At 40.5% G+C, this 19431-nt stretch overlaps 1 protein-coding gene across 3 annotated transcripts in view; it reads right to left on the bottom strand.

Annotated features, from left to right (window-relative positions):
* Positions 1–13494: 13494 nt before the first annotated feature.
* lrfn5a (leucine rich repeat and fibronectin type III domain containing 5a) overlaps positions 13495–19431 on the bottom strand; it is a 161653-nt gene continuing 155716 nt past the window's right edge. For all 3 annotated transcript variants that reach the window (XM_088433379.1, XM_088433377.1, XM_088433378.1), the window contains one exon: positions 13495–15351. In XM_088433379.1, the coding sequence (XP_088289505.1) occupies positions 14455–15351 (897 nt within the window). In that variant the 3' untranslated portion in view covers positions 13495–14454. The remainder of the gene's footprint in view (positions 15352–19431) is intronic.

The raw sequence follows: 19431 nt of genomic DNA, 5'->3' as shown, positions 1-19431 counted from the left end.
ATAGCCGTGCCTCCTTAACCGGTCGGGCTAGTGACATAGTACCTAGGCGGAATATTAATACGTGCGCTGTAGCCGTCAACAATCGAATTCCTAAATTACTAAGATTGCAGCGAGGTTTTAATTACTCAAAATACAAAGCAAGCCCCAGCCATAAAAATCTTGTTGGTATAGTACTAGCAACACGAGGACTCAGAATAGTCCAGGAAAAATTTCCCAGTTTAAATTCGGCTTCATAAAGATTAGGTTACTCCCCTCAAAAGCCCTTCTTGTAAATGATCTTATTACAGATCACAATCTTGAAGTACTTGGTCTCTGCGAAACCTGGCTAAAACCAAATGAATTTTTATCATTAAATGAGGCCTCACCCCCAAACTTTGTGGGCTCACATGTTTCCCGTCCTTGTAAAAAAAAAGGGGGGGGGGGGTGTCGCCTTAATTTCAGAATCTGATCGTAAACTTAGCACTAGCACTAATCACACCTTCAAGACATTTAAGGCTCTCGTTATGCGATCGAGCTCCTCACCACCATTCTTTGTGGTAGTTATTTCCCGTCCTCCCGGTCCATACTCTGGATTCTTAGATTAATTCCCTGAATTTATGGCTCACTCAATAACTCATACAGATAATATATTAATTATGGGTGACTTCAATATTCATATGGACTCCCCATTGAAGCCACTTACTGTAGCATTTCAAGCAATAATTGATGCATTTGGTTTTACACAAATAATAAAAGCAGTGAAACACTGGAATGGTAATCTCTTAAAATTTAATGTTAACCCGTGGCCTAACTGCCTCAAACTGTCACAATTTTGCCATACACTAACGCTATGTCTGATCATTATCTTATAAAATTTGAAGTCTTAGCTCAGTGTGGTCTTATTGTCCACAACCAAGGCATTAAGAGCCATGATATTAACTCATCAACCACTGCTGCATTTTCTGAACTACTGTCTTTCCATCTTTCACTGGTTCAGTCGATAAGCTCACAAACGATTTTAATACGGTTCTTTTAAATTCCCTAAACTCTATTGCGCCTTTGAAACTCAAAACTCGTCCGAAGCAGCACACTCCGTGTTTTATGGATGAAACCCGTTCGTTTAAATTGTTAAGTAGACAACTTGAGCGTCAATGGCAAACAACTAAACTCGAGGTTTTGCGTCAGGCCTGGTGCGATAGCTTGCTGAAATATAAAGAGGCTCTTAGGTTAGCAAAAACAAATTACTTTTCCAAAATGATTAGTCTTAATAAAAATAACCCAAAATAATTATTTGATACGGTAGCCCAGCTAAGGCAACAGCAGCAGATTAATCATAGTTCCCTCCATTCAGCACACAATTTCATGCAATTCTTTACTCAGCGGATTCAGCTAATAAGGGACGAAATAAAAAAGGCAGCGCCACTTACCCCTCGGCTGTAATTGTTGATGCTAGTTCGGACAATCAGGTTCAAGAAAGTCTGGTTACCCTGTCCCGGTTTGATTTAGTATCCCTGGAGTGTCTTATACACCTGGTTAATGCAGCAAAGCTGACGACCTGCAAGCTCGACCCGCTTCCAGGCAAACTCGTTAAAGACTTACTCCCAGTCGTAGGGTCATCTGTCTTGAATATTATCAATCTGTCACTCTCCTCTGGCATTGTACCTGAAGATTTTAAGACTCTCGACTAAAAACACATTTATATGCAAAAGCATTTAGTTAATTGGGCCTGTCTGCAGCTTTCTTCTTCTTCTTTTTTTTTTCTGCCCCCTTCTCCAGGCTCGGAGAGGGGGCTAGCTAGATGGTGAAGGTTGACTTGACCGCCCCCATTTGGCCCTGCGCATCGCGGGTTAAGAGATCGACAGTCTGCGGGCCACTTGGTTGGACTGTGGGAAGGTTCCTACCCAATGGCTTTTTCTGTTGTCAAGTCATCATTGCACTATGTCGCACAATATGTTTTCTTTAATCTATATTGTGTACCTGTATTTGTCTGTAATGTGTTTCTATTTGTCTGTATTTGGCACATGCAGCATCTACTTCAACCTGTGGGCCTGGAAGGGGCATCCTCCCACCTGTGGTCCCTTCTGAAGGTTTCTGAATTTCCCCAAATTGGGGATTTTGAGTTTTTAATTCCCCTCTTCTAGCAGCGACAAGGCCTCTTTTCATCTGTGAAGCCCTTTGAGACTTGATGATTCAGGGCTGTACAAATAAAATTTGATTGATTGATTGATTTATTAAATTGCCCTTTGTAATTTAGTGTACAATCTAGTTAAAGCTTGCCTACTCTTGGTGGACTTCATAAAATGTCGTGGACAAATAATTTGATATTAGTATTACTTATTCTAAGTTCTGTGATAAGTTTTAATTGCTGATGCGGGTTCATTGATCTTTAAATGCTCTGAAAAATAGCCTATGTAGCCCAGTCACTGTAGGCCTAAGTGTGAAATGCACAGACTGCCACTAATTGACATATTATTTACGAGGGGTGTATGAAAGTTTTTCAGCATCAGAAGAACTAAAAAGGATACACCTGCTCACACACACACACACACACACACACAACACAGCAAAGACACCCCCCAACCCCCCCCCCCCCCCCCCCCCACACACACACACACACACATACACACACTTGTTAAACCGCCCAACTCAGGCTTTGGGCTGATAGGCCAATTAGCGACTGTTAAATCTTGGATTGTTGCCCCCGTACCCCTCCCCATTGGATTAGTGAGTCTGTCAATTGCCCTTTGGCTCTAATCCAGATCAAAGTCACATGGGCCTCAGACAGTAACAACATCCTTTAAATCTGTTTGTAAGCAATATGACCTGACCACTGTTGCAAGCACATTCATCTCGTGTCCCTGCAGAACTCTTTTCTGCGCAACTTTGTCAGCTCTGTACAATACATAAGTTCTCACTTTTGTTCAAAATCGGTCTATTTCCTGTTCAACTATCATAAGTCCCCAAATATAAGACACATGTTTTCTCCCAAAAATGAAGGCTAAAAAAAGTATGGCTACGTCCTGTAAATGTTAACTTAAAAGAAGATTGATCTGATAGCTTTATGTAAAAGGAGTTTTGACATACAGATGTGCATCTTCATATTCCTACAAGAATGACGGTAACGATACAAGATGAAGAACTGAAGTCAGTTGACTGTTAGCAGCCAGTGCCTGTTGCAGCTAGCACCAGTTCGTGTAAGATGAGGTTAATATGGCATTATTTTCAAAAAAAGAAGCAAGCAGACTGAACCAACATTCGAGTCCATCCTTGTTCAAACTGAGGAATATTATTAAAACCGAGAGAATCATGTAAAAGTTAAATCTCCAGCTGATTCAATCAAGAGTGGCAAGGCTGTGTTCTCTTTTTAGACAACACATAAAGATATTTCATTTGACTTGTTTATTAATTGTGGTCTGGCATATACAAACAATTATACAAGGAACACGGATGAGCACAACTTTGGGTATTTAAGGCAAAATGAACTTGAAGTCTTGAAGGGGTTCCCCGAAGCATTTAAGCCCTTTGCAATTCATATCACGCAAACAGATGACACAGTTGCGTTTGCTGATTTCAAGACAAAACTGAGAAGCTACAAGGACACAGAGAAAATGCGTGCTACAGTCACAGAGGACAACGTGATGACTGCCCGAGCACAGCGAGCAGCAAGGCCCACCAAAGCAAGTCGAGATGAATGTGGTGGTGAGACTTGAGCTGTACAGGCAACAGCAGATCTGGCATGCTACAGGTTCTGCCTGAAGGGACGGACACATGGCCCGCACCTGCTAACGAAAGTTGTGGTTTTTACACTGCAAGAGCCCCACACACCGCAACCTGCCAACGGCGGCAAGACAATGCAAAGAAGGTTGCAGAGAAGGCAACCAGAACAGATGACCAGGTGGGTTATGTATTCAAGGTGAGAGACACTGCAGAACACGACCAGTCAAGCCGAGGTGGCGACAACATGAGAGGCCTGATGGTCGACTGCGGGGCAACCTCACACATTGTTAATGACCTCGCCAAGTTCAGGTGCTTCGAAAAACAGTTCCAGGCCGAGGTACACTGTGTCGAGCTGGCTGACGGCACGAGGAGCAAAGGCATTGCAGAGCATCGCGGCAATGCAGAAGTCTGCCTGATAAGACAGCAGAGGCCGACACCTCAAGACAACGCTTAATTAAACAGTTGTTGTACATTCCTTCATATCCACAAGACATTTTCTCAGTGAAAGCGGTGACTTCCAGTGGAGCGACAGTGGTCTTTAAGGAGGGCAAGGACATTCTGATTCACAAAGATGGTACAAAATGTTCTATTCACGTGCGCAATAGACTATTATTTGCACGCTATAAAAGACTATGAGGAATGTGATGAGGACCAAGTAAATGGGTGTTATGATTTACAAACGTGGCATGAGATTTTGGGGCACTGTAACGACCGTGATGTTCAGAGGTTGCAGTCTGTTGTGGTAGGCATGGAAATTAAAGGTAGAACAAACCAACCTCCACATTGTGATGTGTGAACTCACGGCAAGTTTGTGCAGAGTAGAAATAGAGACTGTGATAGGAGAGCTACTAAACTAAACCATTAGAACTGGTACTTACAAATTTGGCAGGACCATTACACCCAGAGTCAAAAGAGGGGTACACGTACATTTTGTCGTTTACTGATGATTTTTCCAGTGCAGTGTTCATTTATTTCCTTAAACACTAGAGTGACACAGTACAAGCAACTGAAGTTTATTGCAGACACAGCCCCTTGTACTAAAATTAAACGTATCCGATCTGACAGTGCAACCAAATACACTGCAAGCAATTTCAAAACTTTAATGATTAAAAATTGTACTCGGCGTGAGACTTCAGCACCATATTCCCTACATCAAAATGGAACGACTGAGCGAAATTGGTGCACACATTTTGATAGGGCAGGGTGCATGTTACAGGAGTCTGGATTACCAAAAGGCTTTTGGCCTTATGCTGTCCAAACTGCTGCTATTATTAGGAATAGATGTTTTAACAAATGCACAAAAATGACACCTTATTATTGGAAGTAAGAATAAGGCCAATTGAAAATGCACATCTGTCCGTCAAAACTCGGCTTATCAATCTTCGTCAAATAGTGTCAAGTAAAAAAAAAAAAAAAAAAGACATTGTTGCACTTGAGTAGCAACCACATTAACATTGCCATTGATTGATAAATATCTTTGAAAGACTCCCAGGGGATAAACGAATACTTAAGTTGAAAACGGTGAGAACAGTGATACTGAAAAAGTCTGTTAGACAGATTCAAAGAGATAAGGGTGGTAACCGATGATACCGAGGGAGGAAAATGTTCAGGATTAGACAAATGAGTAATAGATCTGCCTGTCTCAGTCAAAGGTCTCTGGTCAACAAGCAACGGTGATATGTGTGCAACACAATAGACGCCCTGACACATTCATCCACCCTCGAACTGCAGCTGATTTGTTATTGCCGCCTCTCCAGGGTCACTGCTTGTGTTGATTGGCCGCGGCACTATAATTTAGACGAAGTGGAATGTTGCTATGCCAACACTAGTCAAGGCCAGACAATAGAGAAAGAAAAAAAATATGTATGAATATTATTATTTTTGTTTATTGTGTGATATTAGCCCCCCTTGAGGTATCTGATTAAGTAGATGGTGATAAAACATTAAAAACAATGATTACCTTAACAATCGATAATGCATCAGTATGCAGGGTTAAATAAACATACTCACACACACACGCTCACACACACAAATAAGCACCAGCACATTATAATGTGTCACTGACTTCTTCTTGTGAATAGGTTGTGTTCGGACTACTTAAACGTAAAACTAGTTCAAATTGAAAACAGATACATTTTGTCTTTGTAATAATTTCTGATTATCTAAAATGGGGGAAAACAATTTGCTAATGGCATAATATGCAGTGCCAAAGCGTCAGAACCAGCTTATCATATATTCAGTGTATGTTCACTAAAATAAAAAAAAATAAAAAAGAAGAATAATTTGATTGAGGTACATACAACTTTTAGGTACACGTTTTTTTCTTCTTCTAAGACTATCCAAGTCCGTGGCTCTGTCATCCAAATTCTACTGGCAACATCCGTTTCCACTTTTGCCTTGTGCTTTCCTGACTTCATCTCTGCTAATAGCACTACTTCTGCCATGCGGCTCTGTGCTCACCGACAAGAGCGATTTCAGGTTGGCAATGTTTTGCTTTGCTTAGTTTACTTGACAATTCCTTTTATTTGCAATCACATAACTTGTAACGCACAGAATGATTTTCATTACCTGAGTTGAAGCCATTCAGAAGGATTGTCACGACACCACTTTGCTTTCAGAAATTGTGCTCATTTCATTTCTAATATCATTGTTCCTAGCTCCTTCCACCCAAAAGTTGCTTTCTGGGAGTGTCTTAATCGCACATCATTGTGTGAGGATCAAGCATTGAGGACCTACCACTGACTAGCTTAAATTAAGGGGGGTTCGTGAAAGTCTTGGACCTCTTCGATGGTGACGTAGGAAAACGGGCGTGTAACAACCGGACCATTAATAACGCAGAACTTCTATTTAAAATTTTGCGAGAAGGCTGATAGTTTCATCGACCTTGAGTCCATAGCATGAAACTCTGAATGGGCTTCAATGAGCTGAATTATCCAAAAAATCCTTCAATGCCTCTAACCTCTCCATGATGGCAACCATTTTGCTGAAGAATTAAAGCATAGTATCCAGTTTGCAGTTCAGGTTACTCGCAGCATGAATGAGCATTTATTGCCCAATTCCTTCAAAGCAGACCTGCAGCCGTTTCTCTGATCTGGCTGCGCCTGTCTTCCGATACATTTGAAATCCGCCATCTCCAATAAGGATGACTCCAAAAATCCAATAATATAGATGTCTTCCACATCCTCTATGGACAAGATCGACAAACACACCATCGCCACTCTTTCCAAGGACTCATGGCATATCCAGCTACAAATGTCCCAGATGGCCGATTAGGCTCCCCCTGCTTTTATTTTATTTATGCAGTCTTATGTTTATGTCATAGAAGTAGTCTTACATTTTTTTCATGTACTTTACACAATTAACAACTGTTCTTTAACTTTACACATGATTAAGGTACTCAATCTTAGATTTTACTGTATACTTTTCAATATAGGCCAAGTATACTATTTATATAGCATTTAGAAATTAAATGTAAGGTATACAGTACTGCCTTTATTTTTTATGAAAATGTATACCCCTTGTGTACTTAAATAAACTGCTTTGTGTTAAGGTAGTCTAACTCACCAGAATGTGGGTCACATCACTGCACTCATGAGTCAGTAATCTTCTCAACATGTGAACATTAATGTTCAAACTGCACTCCTCTTAGATCATCATTCAATCTAGTGTCATCAAACAGTATAGTCAACATTTGCTGTTTGTCTCAGGCCCCTGTCCCTGTTTGTACCAGGCTTTCATTGAATGTGTGTAGTGAATTGATCCGAAATTCCTCTTTGAGCTTCATGTCAGAGCCTAACCTCTATCTGAGTGCATGACAACATTTGGATGAAATAAAGTCCTGGGGGTCAGGGGTACCAAATCTGATGGTAAATCTTTCATTAATGTAAAATACTGATAGGTAAAATGTGAGAAATGGAGATTCAAGACAGCCTGACACTGAGATGAGGTGCTTCTGCAAAGCCTCTTAACATTGAGCATTTGCAGCTAAAGGAAGGCATGGGAAGGTCATGTGTGTGTGTGTGTGTGTGTGTGTGCGTGCGTGTGTGTGTGTGCGTGCGTTTGCAGTCTTTCTGCTCCAAGTATAGAAAGGATGGCTGTATAGTCAAAGCCTTTCAATTGTAACACAAACTAAAGAAAAACAACATTGTCAAGGCAATTTGTTAACTCTGCTATCTCAAGCGTAACTCTAGTTTGTTGTTTATATAATCTGTTGATATCTGTTGGCACTATCACCTGATGGAATTTGAAAGTAGGGAGAGAAGTTAAACGGGTGTTATTTGTTGCAGTTGTGGTTCTAATCAAAGAAGAATCTGGAGTTTAATGTGGCCTACATGACTGAACACAATTTTGTTTAATTAGGACATTTAATACGAAAGACAGATCTCTGATTTGAGCCTATATATACAATAGGTAGCAATACTTATTATATTTTGCAAAGCCTCCTAGGAAAGAGAGAACACGTCTCACCCCCCACTAGCCATGGCAACCATAAATAAGATTATTATTTATAAAACTTATATACCTCAAACGGTATCCTTTTAACATTCACTAAAAGAAAAAGAAATATAAACCAACTTTCAACAACTGTCAACATTTTTTATGACAGCATTTATACAGGTTAAAAGTTTGTCTAAGCCAGTGTTTCTCAAATAGTGGGCCGGGCCCACCTGGGGGGGTGCGAGGCGATGCCAGAGGGGGCACGGATGACTCAAGGGAAAAGGATTTGGTTTTGCCATGTGAAGTATAATTGTGATAAAGTAAGGATTGGCATCTTTTTTCAGGCACTTTGATGCCACGCCAACCAAGTGAGGGGCCACAAAATGTTTTGTAACATGCTTGGAATAGTGTTTTACATTGATATTTGCTCTTGTTTTAATTTGTATTCACTTATGTAGATCCATTTTAATCCAAGACCTGTGAAGACAGTTAAAACCACAATCATCCACTTTCTTAACTTCAAAAATATTTCCATATGCAAAGGTTTAGTTCTTAGTGAAAGTGTTAACAATTTCATTGACTCAAAACATTGACGAAAGATGACTTGATATGATGATTATAATTGGTTGTGAGATCTTTGTCTCTTTAAAGGGAACCGCTTTTTCATCAACCGTTCACTGAAAAGACCAGTTCAAAAGCCTTATTTAAGCCTTATTTTAAAAACAATGTTTTAGTCTTGAAATAAAAACTGAGACAAATGAAAAATGTACCAGCAATTTATATAATTCGAAAGGACAATCAGTAATATTTAGTGACGAGCAAATATTAATTTTAGAAACCCACTATAAATTTGGACAAAAATACCAACAAATGTGATCTATCACATCAACAATTGTCGGGGTGTGCCACGCAGACAGGAGCCCGCCATGTTTCGCCGCCATCTTAGTAGCAGATAGCTGAAGGAGGAAAACTTGGGAAGAGTACGGTAATTCCCCAAATATGAGATACTCTTTTTTTTTATCCCCAAATTGATGGCCAAAAATATAGGTGCATCCCATAAACAGTAACTCAAAAATTTGATTTTTTTTTTTTTCCCCCGACAACATTTCAGGGAAGATTGACCTGCCAGCCAAATAAGTTTTGATGCACAGATATGCATTTTTATACTGGCCCTATTCTCACTTAAATAATTACTGTAATAGGACGAGCTATAGAGCAAACGTCAGTCAGCTGTTGGAGGTAACAGCAGTTTGTGTTAGGTGAGCTTCTTTTGGCATTATTTTCATTTAAAAAAAAGTAAGCAGATTGAACCAACATCTGAGTCCATCCTTGTTCACACACAGGAACATTGCTAAAACCACAAGGAAAAAGTTAATGAACTCTCCAACTGATTCAATTAAGAGTGTACCGGTTGGAGATCACGGAAATGTTATCGATTTGACTTGTTTATTAAAAGTGGTCTTTTGGCACACAATCATTAAGTTGGTGAAACATGGATGCTGCTCAATTTTGGGTATTTATGGTAAAAGAAACACAAAACGTGTCGCGAGGAAAAGCAAAAACATCTTGAAGCGCATTCAAAATTAACATTGGTGAGGCATTCGTTGACCGCTCACAATGTGGGAAATCTGATACATACCTAAAGTGGAACAAATACATAACTTAAAGCTATGAACACAAGAAAATATGAAGTGTTTAGGAAGATGAGATTTATTCTCTTTTGCTATAGTTTTGGCACTTTTGCCAAAGTGTTGGTGCGTTTTAGACAAACTATCATAGAAAATACCAGAATTTGACCCCAAAATTAAGGGTACATCTTGGACACAGGAGCATCTTATATTAGGGGAATTATGTTAATTCAAAAACACAGTTTGAATGGGGATGAACTGCTCTTTAAATAAACTCGTGTCACATAGAACATCACATCACCAGACATAATGTGCCTACATGGCCAACGAATGGCCTGAAGTATAGAGTCAGAAATGGTCATTTGGCACTGCAGCCTTTTCTGGAGCCCTCCTGTGCTACTTTCCTGTACTAAGTCAGGAAAGGTGGATTTTTTGAACTGCACATTTTTCCACCCAGTCAAATCTTTAATGCATGACATGCAAATGCATGTCTTGCACACACTCTGGACGACACAACAGACTATAGTACTGACAGCTATTAATTGTTATGGCACAGTGGTTTTAGATATTGAATCTTTTTATTTATTTATTTATACATTGCTTTCATTTCCATCAAATGTGTTTCACCTCTATGTGGCACAAGGAAGATTGGGCACCACACTGGATGGCAGGAGCACCCCCCCTTTTTTTTCACCCTTTTGTTATTAATGCATTTATTTTTAACAGAAAAAAAAACAGCATGTTATTTTCCAAAGTGAAACATGTTGGACAGTGTAGTGCACACATCTCTGGAAATGACACATTTTCTATAAAAAGGTAATTTCATGTAAGTATATGACTTTTTCCAAACGGATTTTTATGACATTCGAACATCCATTCATCCATTTTCTAGAGCTGTTTATCCTCACAAGGGTTGCAGCATTACTGGTGCCTTTGGGCATATGTGAGGGACACCTGGAATCAGTTGCCAGCCAATCGCAGGGCACAGAGGGACAAACAACCATTTACACACCCAATCACACCTAAGGCCAAGTTAGAGTGTCCATTCCACTTGCCATGCATGTTTTTTGGAGTGAGAGAGGAAGCTGGAGTGCCCGGAGAGAACCCATGCGAGGTTGGGGAGTACATGCAAACCACACATATGAAGGCCAAAGCCAACTGGAATTGAACTCGTGGCGCCGAACTGTGGGGCGGACGCGCTAATATTCCATATGCCAGGGTTTACAGACAACCTTTAACTTCAATAAATCACACCTTTTTTTATGTTTGCTCACAAATTTCAAGGTCACTTACAGTGGATGTGTCAGAAAAAATGGAGTCCAGAATGTATTAGGTGAAAGGTCTATCCATTTTCTATTGCCGCTTACCTTCACAAGGGTTGCAGGCTTGCTGGTGCCTATACCAGCTGGCTTCAGGCAGTAAGCGGGGGACACCCTGAACTGGTTGTCAGCCAACTGGTTGCCAGCAACTTGCAGGGCACACAGAGACGAACAAGCATTCATGCACCTAATCACACCTAAGGACAATTTAGTATGGCCAATTCCTGCATGCTTTTGGAATGTGTGAGGAAACCGGAGTGCCTAGAGAGAACCCACGCGGACTCAGGGAGAACATGCAAACTCCACACAGGAAGGCTGGAGCGAGGTTGATTCGAACGCGGGTCGCTTGAAGTGTGAGGGCGATGTCCTACTCACTGCGTCACCGAGCTGAGGTGAAAGGTCATCTGCACAAAAAAGGCTTATGTACAGATGTGAAAATTTCACATCAAGTGATTTTTCAAACCTGAGACAAGATGAGCAAGCTCATCAAATAGCTGGCCTGATTTAAATACAAAAAAAAAAAAAAATACTGCCAGGTTAAAATTTTGGTACTTTGAATTCCCAGTGCTCAGAATTTTTATGTTTCACATGGTTCACACCCAGTGACAAGACACTACGTTGTTGATTCTAATCAGACTGATGACGTACAAGAAAAAAAAAAAAAAGAAGTTCCCCCTTCTGTCCAGAAAGTGGCGTTGACTAAAAAGCTAAGTGACTAAAAAGCAGGATGACGTACAAAAGAGTGTCCATCAACCCCTCGTCATCATTTGGTGCAACACACTGCATGAAGATGGAGCCATATCAGCTTCATATTTCATATATATTCAGCTTGGCTAGCTTCATATTGATGTGATATGATTCATCAGAGATGGGCAATCCATTGACAAAGCGGTGACTTTCTGTCAAAAAGCTCACCTTCGATCCCCCCCCCCCCCTTTTTTTTTTTTTTTTGCTCAAGATTGTGTTTGGTCCATGCATTTTTCTTTTTTAAGGCTTTTCAACATAAAGCATATGCCAAAAGGATGAGGCACTCGCCAAATGTAGAAATTCTGTCAGGGACTTCTCATTTTGGCAATGGATTGCCCAGTTCTGTAATGGTATCTGTTGGATGTCCTCGTCCCCAGAATACCCAGGAGTGCTTGTACTATCATCATCCATAGCCCTACCAACTTTTTTCCCTCCTTCCTTTATTCCAGTAGGTCAATTCCAACACCTAGACTTCCTGTGTGGAGTTTGCATGTTCAACCCGTGCTTGCGTGGGTCTTTTTCTGCACTCAGCTCTCCTCCCAAACTCCAGAAAAATGCCTGGTATATGTATTTGACACGATAAAACTCTACCATGGAGCGGTATGGCTCGGTGGTAGAGAGGTCATCTCCCAGCTGCGAGGCTGTGGGTTCGATCTCCCGACATTCATAACCATGTCGAAGTGTTCTTGGGCAAAACCCTCCTAGTTGCTCCTGATGCAGCGTCATCAGGAAGTAAATGACTAGTGAGTGTAAAGCGCTTTGAGTGTCTAAGGTAGAAAATCGCTATATAAGGAAGACCTTAGTGGAACCTTCCTGACCTAGAATGCGTGTGTGTGTATGTGTCTGCGTGTGTAGTTGTGTGTGTGTAAAAAAGAGAAACAAATAACTCACGTACATCAGAAAGTTCTTCAATTGGTTCCTGCGGTCTGACAGGTGCTCTTGTCAGGGCTGTCAAGATTTGTCTGATGGTTGGGATGTAGCGATGAAGGTGTTATAGTTTACATGATTTAAATTGCCATCATATCATTGTCATGTTACTTTATTAAAAGTAACATAAAAGTGTCAAAGTGTCACTCCTGCCTGCCAATTCCAAATTCAGCATCCTTCTACCTATATATTCTCTTCTCTGGACATGTCCGAACCATCTCAGTCTGGCCTCTCTGGCTTTATCTCCCAAAACTCTGACATGTGATGTCCCTCTGATGTATTCATTTCCGACCCTATCCCTCTTGGTCACTCCCAAAGAAAACATCAGTACCTTCATCTCTGCTACCTTCTGCCTCCTGTTTTTTTTTTAGTGACATTGCTGGACTCACTACAGTTTTGTCCACTTTTCCTTTCGTTTTAGATGAAAGCCTTCTGTCATACATCATTTTTTTTTGTCATTGCTCTTGCCATGCACAAAAATACAATAATTTTCTTTTTTACATTGTAAGTTTTTAATTTGTATAATATATATATATATATATATATATATATATATATATATATATATATATATATATATATATATATATATATATATATATATATATATACACACACACGCACACCGACACATTATTCTAACACAGGCCACATTAGGCTCCAAGCTGGACTTTGTACATAAGGGAGCTAAAAGTTTAGCGGCCAATACCTTGAATGTCCAAACACATTACAATCGCTTTGTATAAGTGTCTTGGAAGTGTTAAGTGGAAACACGCAGTATACTGTACTTTAATTCATAATAACTTACTTTGTTCAAACCATGACAGAAGATTTTGGTTCAATCATTTTTTTAAAATTTTATTTTACACAACATAGCAACACAGTACATGTTGTCTTTTTCTGTACATGAGCTTTCCGGGTAAATGTGACCAAACCCAGGCTGAAGTATACCAATGTCAGCGAAAAGCTTTTTTTTTTTTTCTTCTATGTTCTTCCCTTTAAAAAATAACAATTTCATAAGAGGTCCATAAAGTCTCCCTTTGATATTCAGTCTATTTGCCATTAAACACCTCTGCAGGTAAGAAAGGCTGTGTGAAAATTGTCGTCTTCCTCTGTCCGAGAGCTACTTCCAGTAAGAGTCTTTTTGTGCAAAAGAAGGCACCGACTGCTATCTCTTGCCACTGTGTCGCCACACACTTGCTGTCAAGTGTGACTTCAGAACGAACGGTGGACAGTGAAGTTAAATATTTTTTTTTAATTCTCTTTTTTTCCCAGTGAGAATTCCATTTTTGTGTTATTCGCAGAACAAGTGCACATTATGTGCCGAGCCCATTGCCTTGATTCTTTTGTGCTATAAAGTGAAACCAACAGGACTAGTTGAGGACACAAGACAAGGCAAGATATCCACTTGCTCGATGATAGACTTTGCAACAGATACGAAACTGTCAAAGTGGAAACAAAAATTCTGAGAACAAATCTCTGTGAGACCTTGACAAAAAAAATAATGCCTTGAAAAGAAGACGCCCCTTTGTCACATTCCGTGCTCCGTGCTCACATACAAAACTGAACACAAATATTCACACCCCAGGAGAAGCTTCCTGTTGCTGCCTCAATTTACCCTTCACTCGTACAGACAAACACAACTCACACCCAAAAATCAACATCAATAGATAATGTGTATTTTGTTGTCAGGTTTAAATTTAAACCGTGCTTTCCAAGATCCAGTCCGAATCACAGCACCCTCTATCAGCGTCCCCCTCTCCCTCTTTGGAGAAGACCATTCCACTCATTGATTGACTCCTTTTGTCCCGCACTATACGTCCTAATTTTGGTGCTCCTGCACTCCCTCGATGGCTTGAGAGAGTCTTTGAGCCTCCTTCACTGAGGGAGTACCTCCTCCTCTGCCTGCTCCTTCCTCCCTCCTCAGCAGGGAGAGTCTGGTACTTGGCAGTGGAGGAGGTGTGGGCGCGAGGAGCGCGGCGCAGAATTGGTGTTTCTCGATAGCGGATGGGGGGAAGTGTTATAGGACTAGCGATGGGAGGAGGCTGACCTTGGTTAAGTGAGGTGGAATTGTTGCGGTTGGTGTTGAGGGTATCCAGAGGAGTAGAAAGAGGGGGGAGGGTGGAAGAGGTGGTCGAGGCAGAAGAAGAAATAGGGCGAGGGGACGCACTAGGGAGAATCTCCAGGGCAGCTGAGGTGTTTGAGCAAGTGGAGCCTGGTTTACTCGTAGCGGGCTTACGTTTTGGCCTGCTTAATGAGCTGCTGGAGGCGGGAGAGGAGACGCTGGCTCGTGCTCTCTCCTCACCCGCTTTCACCTGTTCTTCAGCTCCAACTGTTGTCCAATGCTGACTAAGAACAGATGTGTCTGTTGAGCAGTCTGGCAGGGAAGAATTGGATGAAAGAGTGGTCACATCTTTCCCTCCTCCTGCTACGCTCCTCTTCTTTGAGCCTCCTGACAGGTCCTCAAATCCGACTGAACCGTGCTTGGAGGTGCTGGGAGTCACGCTGCACCTTTGCGACTGCTGCCCGTTTGTCTGAGAGTGAACGTTGGTCATCGACATTGACATGCCTTTAACCCCATCACCTGGGTTACAGACCTGTGGGACAAAACATACCTATTAATAGTGAGTATATTTCTCAATCATACACTGATTGGACTCATTGATTATTGTCAGAATCATTGAAAAAATAGTGATTATATATTTGTTACAATCAATTGTAGCAAATATATAATCACTATTTCTTCTATTTTGCTTGCTATGTGAAAAACACTTTGCTGTGAGAATAGTTGCGCAGTTTGCAATGAAAAAAAAAAGGTTTGCTGTGTGAAGGTTGCTGTCTCGAACACGTGAAGATTTATGTAAGTTCCAGTTATTATCATCCGACTTTGTTATCCTAATTCTTGCCCAAGATAGCCATGCCCACCCTTCCTCACTTAGTTGTAAGAATTGTTCCTTTCTTTGAGAAGGAAAGAAAAAATGCACACACTGCAAAAGTATTTAATTTGTCTTTACAGCCAACTTCCCACATTTATTACTTCCCTGAGGAAATAACTCAGGACAAAGAGACTATTATCATGTAGAACTGCTCTGTATTCATTTGTTCAACATTGTACTTAAAACACAAGTGGTAAAACTGACAGCATTTCGCAAAAGTGTTAATTGACACAAACAGGATGAACAACAAAACAAAGTTATTTCATGAGGATTTGGCATAGTTCAGTGCCATGTTCAAATCACTAGACAACCCTTATAAATGTGATGGATGATCATTTGGCTCCCCAATACAGGTCACTTGAGTTTATGTTTTTACTTTAGTCCTACAATCTGTTACAGCCATGCATTTATTGAAAAAAATAACAAACAAATTAAAAAAAAAAGAGATATGATTCACATCCAAATGTAATCGATTGTCCTGAATATATTTTTCTTATTTAAATACAATCATCCTCTATTCCTGCTTTTTCCCACTGTATAAGTATGGTGCAGTTGTTAAACACACCTCAGTCATGCTAACCACTTTCACTTATTACTGTAAGCGTAATTTTCTGTTATGTATAGAAAGGGAAAAGAGCTTCTGGTGTCGCACACGTCTCTGGCTTAGGAAATTCTCGCAAAAACTCATTATCTTTTTTTTTTTTTTTAAATGGCAAAACTTTGTAGTATGCCAAGATTGACATAGCTACACCCACAGTGTACATTGACCTGAAATCTCACCACTACCATCAAACCGGGAACGTCCTGACCAACCACAAGAAAAAGTCATTGCAAGCCGAAAGGGTCCACAGATCTTGACCACCTGACTACATGCTGCAACTCTTTGTGCATTGCTTTTAAAGCCAAACATAAGTCTTTGGAGAAAAAAAAAAAAGCTGCTCTGATTTAGTGACGAACACCTCTTGGTTGTTTGTACATTCAATCATTTTATGCACTGTGGGTATGTCCAAAATATGGAAAGCCCAGATTAAAGAAAAAAGATAAAAGAATCAACTTCATAGAATTACAGACTTAAACAAGATTGCTTAACTCCACTTCTAAGAGGTAATGACACGATCAGTCACAAATAAAAAACAAGCAATACAATTTCAGGATATGTCATATTGCCTGTTTGAGCTAGTGTTGTTTGGGTTTTATTTTGGCCATGTATTTTTGTCCTTGTCAAAGTGTTGTTCAGTTTGACAAAGTGTTTGTCTGTGCTAGTCAACCTGGTTCCTTGTGCCAACCAATCAGCTCCCTCAGGAACTTTTGTCTTGTCCAGGTGCTGCTCATTTTTCATTCAGTTCTTGTTCATTCATTGTGGGTCACTGTTTGTTCTCTCTGCCCTTTAGACATCTAATCTTGTTTTTGATACCTTTAACTTTTTTTTAAAAATGTTATTTGTCTGGATATCCAAGTACCTTGTTTCCCTTTTTTCTTCTTGTTCAATTAAGTTACTTTTTTGGAGAGATGGGCGGATGACGCCCTCTGAACCCTTGAAGATTTGTTCACAAAAAAGTTCAGTCCATGAGTCTTAATTCAGTTTCCACATGAAATTGTAGTTAGATGATTTGTGGTTAATGCAATGGTACAAAAGTGATTGTTTTGTATGAAAATCAAATTATTTACAGACGTTTTTCAGATATTGCTACACATTATATAATGAACAATTTTCGCAGTGCTGGGACCTGTGAGGTGTCTGTCAGTCTCCCAGAGAAGGAAAAACATTAATAGGCTAGCTCATAATGACTGGAGAACAACAAAATCTTGGAATTTGAACATTCGATCCGGTTCTAGTGAGTTAGGAAATACGTTTCAAGTTTCCAACACTGAAAACTATTTCATTGAATATTGTAAATCAGTATGTTGACGATCTATAGTTGTGTAACAATTTCTTGATTTAGTTTTCCGAGCCAAGTTTGGTCATTGAATGCAACATTCGTATCCAGTTAGCGGTTGTCATCGCGAGACGAGTTGTTGTTCTATGGTTGTTGTTTATGGCGTTATATTTGTGCCACAATTACGCACGCGCGGAAAAAAAAATTGAGCGGAGAAAATCAAACTGAGCGAGCGAAAACAGATTTTGAGAGCAAGAAAAAAACTATTGAGCGCGTAATGATAAGAGTTTGAGCGCGCGCCGATGGAGTTTGAACACAGAAAAAGAAATTGCTCGCTCAAAATTCCTCTTTGCTCGCTCGGGATAGCCCTCTCTCGCTCAACATCTCGCTCTCGCTCGCGATACTCCTCTCTCCCTCGCTCAACATCGCGTTTGCTCAACATCGAGCTCTCGCTCGCTCGAGTCGTCCTCTGCGCTCGCTCAGTTCTGTTCACGCGTTACGTTTGTGCCACAAAACCAGCCAATCAGAGCTTGTAAAAGCACTTTGATTGACACAGCTTAGTATCCAATGAGATTGCTTGTACGCTATCCGTTGACGCACTCTCGTTTGCCCTGTGTTCACCCGAAAAGGGCAAACGAGTGTGCGTCAACACGGACTTGGGCTGGAGAATTACTTTTAATATTATTATTATTACTGTATTGTATCATTTGACAGAAATACCTTGTTAGTTTTTGTACTTTAATAATATAAGCCCACCCCTCCCGCCTACGTCGATGTGACGCACTCTCGTTTGCTCGTTCCGGGTGAACACAACAAGCAATCTCATTGGATACAAAGCTGTCAATCAATGTGCTTTTACAAGCTCTGATTGGCTGGTTTTGTGGCACAAACGTAACGCGTGAACAGAACTGAGCGAGCGCAGAGGACGACTCGAGCGAGCGAGAGCTCGATGTTGAGCAAACGCGATGTTGAGCGAGGGAGGGAGGAGTATCGCGAGCGAGAGCGAGATGTTGAGCGGGAGAATGCTATTGCGAGCGAGCAAAAAGGAATTTTGAGCGAGCAATTTCTTTTTCTGTGTTCAAACTCCATCGGCGCGCGCTCAAACTCTTATCATTACGCGCTCAATAGTTTTTTTCTTGCTCTCAAAATCTGTTTTCGCTCGCTCAGTTTGATTTTCTCCGCTCAATTTTTTTTTCCGCGCGTGCGTAATTGTGGCACAAATATAACGCCATAGTTGTTTGGTACTCACGGCTCACTGCACGGATACGGCTAAGCGCTGTCTGTGCCCGAGCTAGAGGCCAAGAACAACGTAGAGTATAACTTAAAGAACGTCCACTCGTGATTGTAACTTGTGTGCGTATTGGAGGCAAGTAAAGTGCACAAAGGAGGAACTTTTGTCGTGTGACTCTGTTCACCCACGCTTCGCCATCACACGTGGACGGTAACAGCACGACAATATACTCAACTTTATTTTTTAAATCTGAATCCAGATGTTTTTAATTGGTATTATTTTTATTTATAGTTGTATAGTCAATTCAAATACATAATAGTGCTCGTTTTACCTCAGGAAAGTGTTGGGTCCCCGGGACTCCCAATCCTGAAAACCTATCAGCCCCGACATAAATGCATGGAGTCCCAAAAATTGCACGATGAAAAGGACAAAATAAAGAGAGTGAATCTTTGTTCCATGATTACCCAGAATGATTCAATTCAATCAAAAATGATGTCTGCTTCAATCTATTGACGTGCAAAGAATCATCACAAAAATTCAGTCTGCTTTGCAAGACAGAATAAAAAAGGAAAATGTCTTTTTTTTTTTTTACATATACTTGGTTTGCTTTGTAAGAAACATTCTCTTTCCCTC

The sequence above is a fragment of the Hippichthys cyanospilos genome, chromosome 14 (genome assembly GCF_059441005.1).
Source record: "Hippichthys cyanospilos isolate Australia breed blue-spotted pipefish chromosome 14, RoL_Hcya_1.0, whole genome shotgun sequence".
In the NCBI taxonomy this organism is placed as follows: Eukaryota; Metazoa; Chordata; class Actinopteri; order Syngnathiformes; family Syngnathidae; genus Hippichthys; species Hippichthys cyanospilos.
The sequence above is the reverse complement of the archived record's forward strand: the minus strand, read 5'-3'. Positions and strand labels throughout refer to the sequence as shown.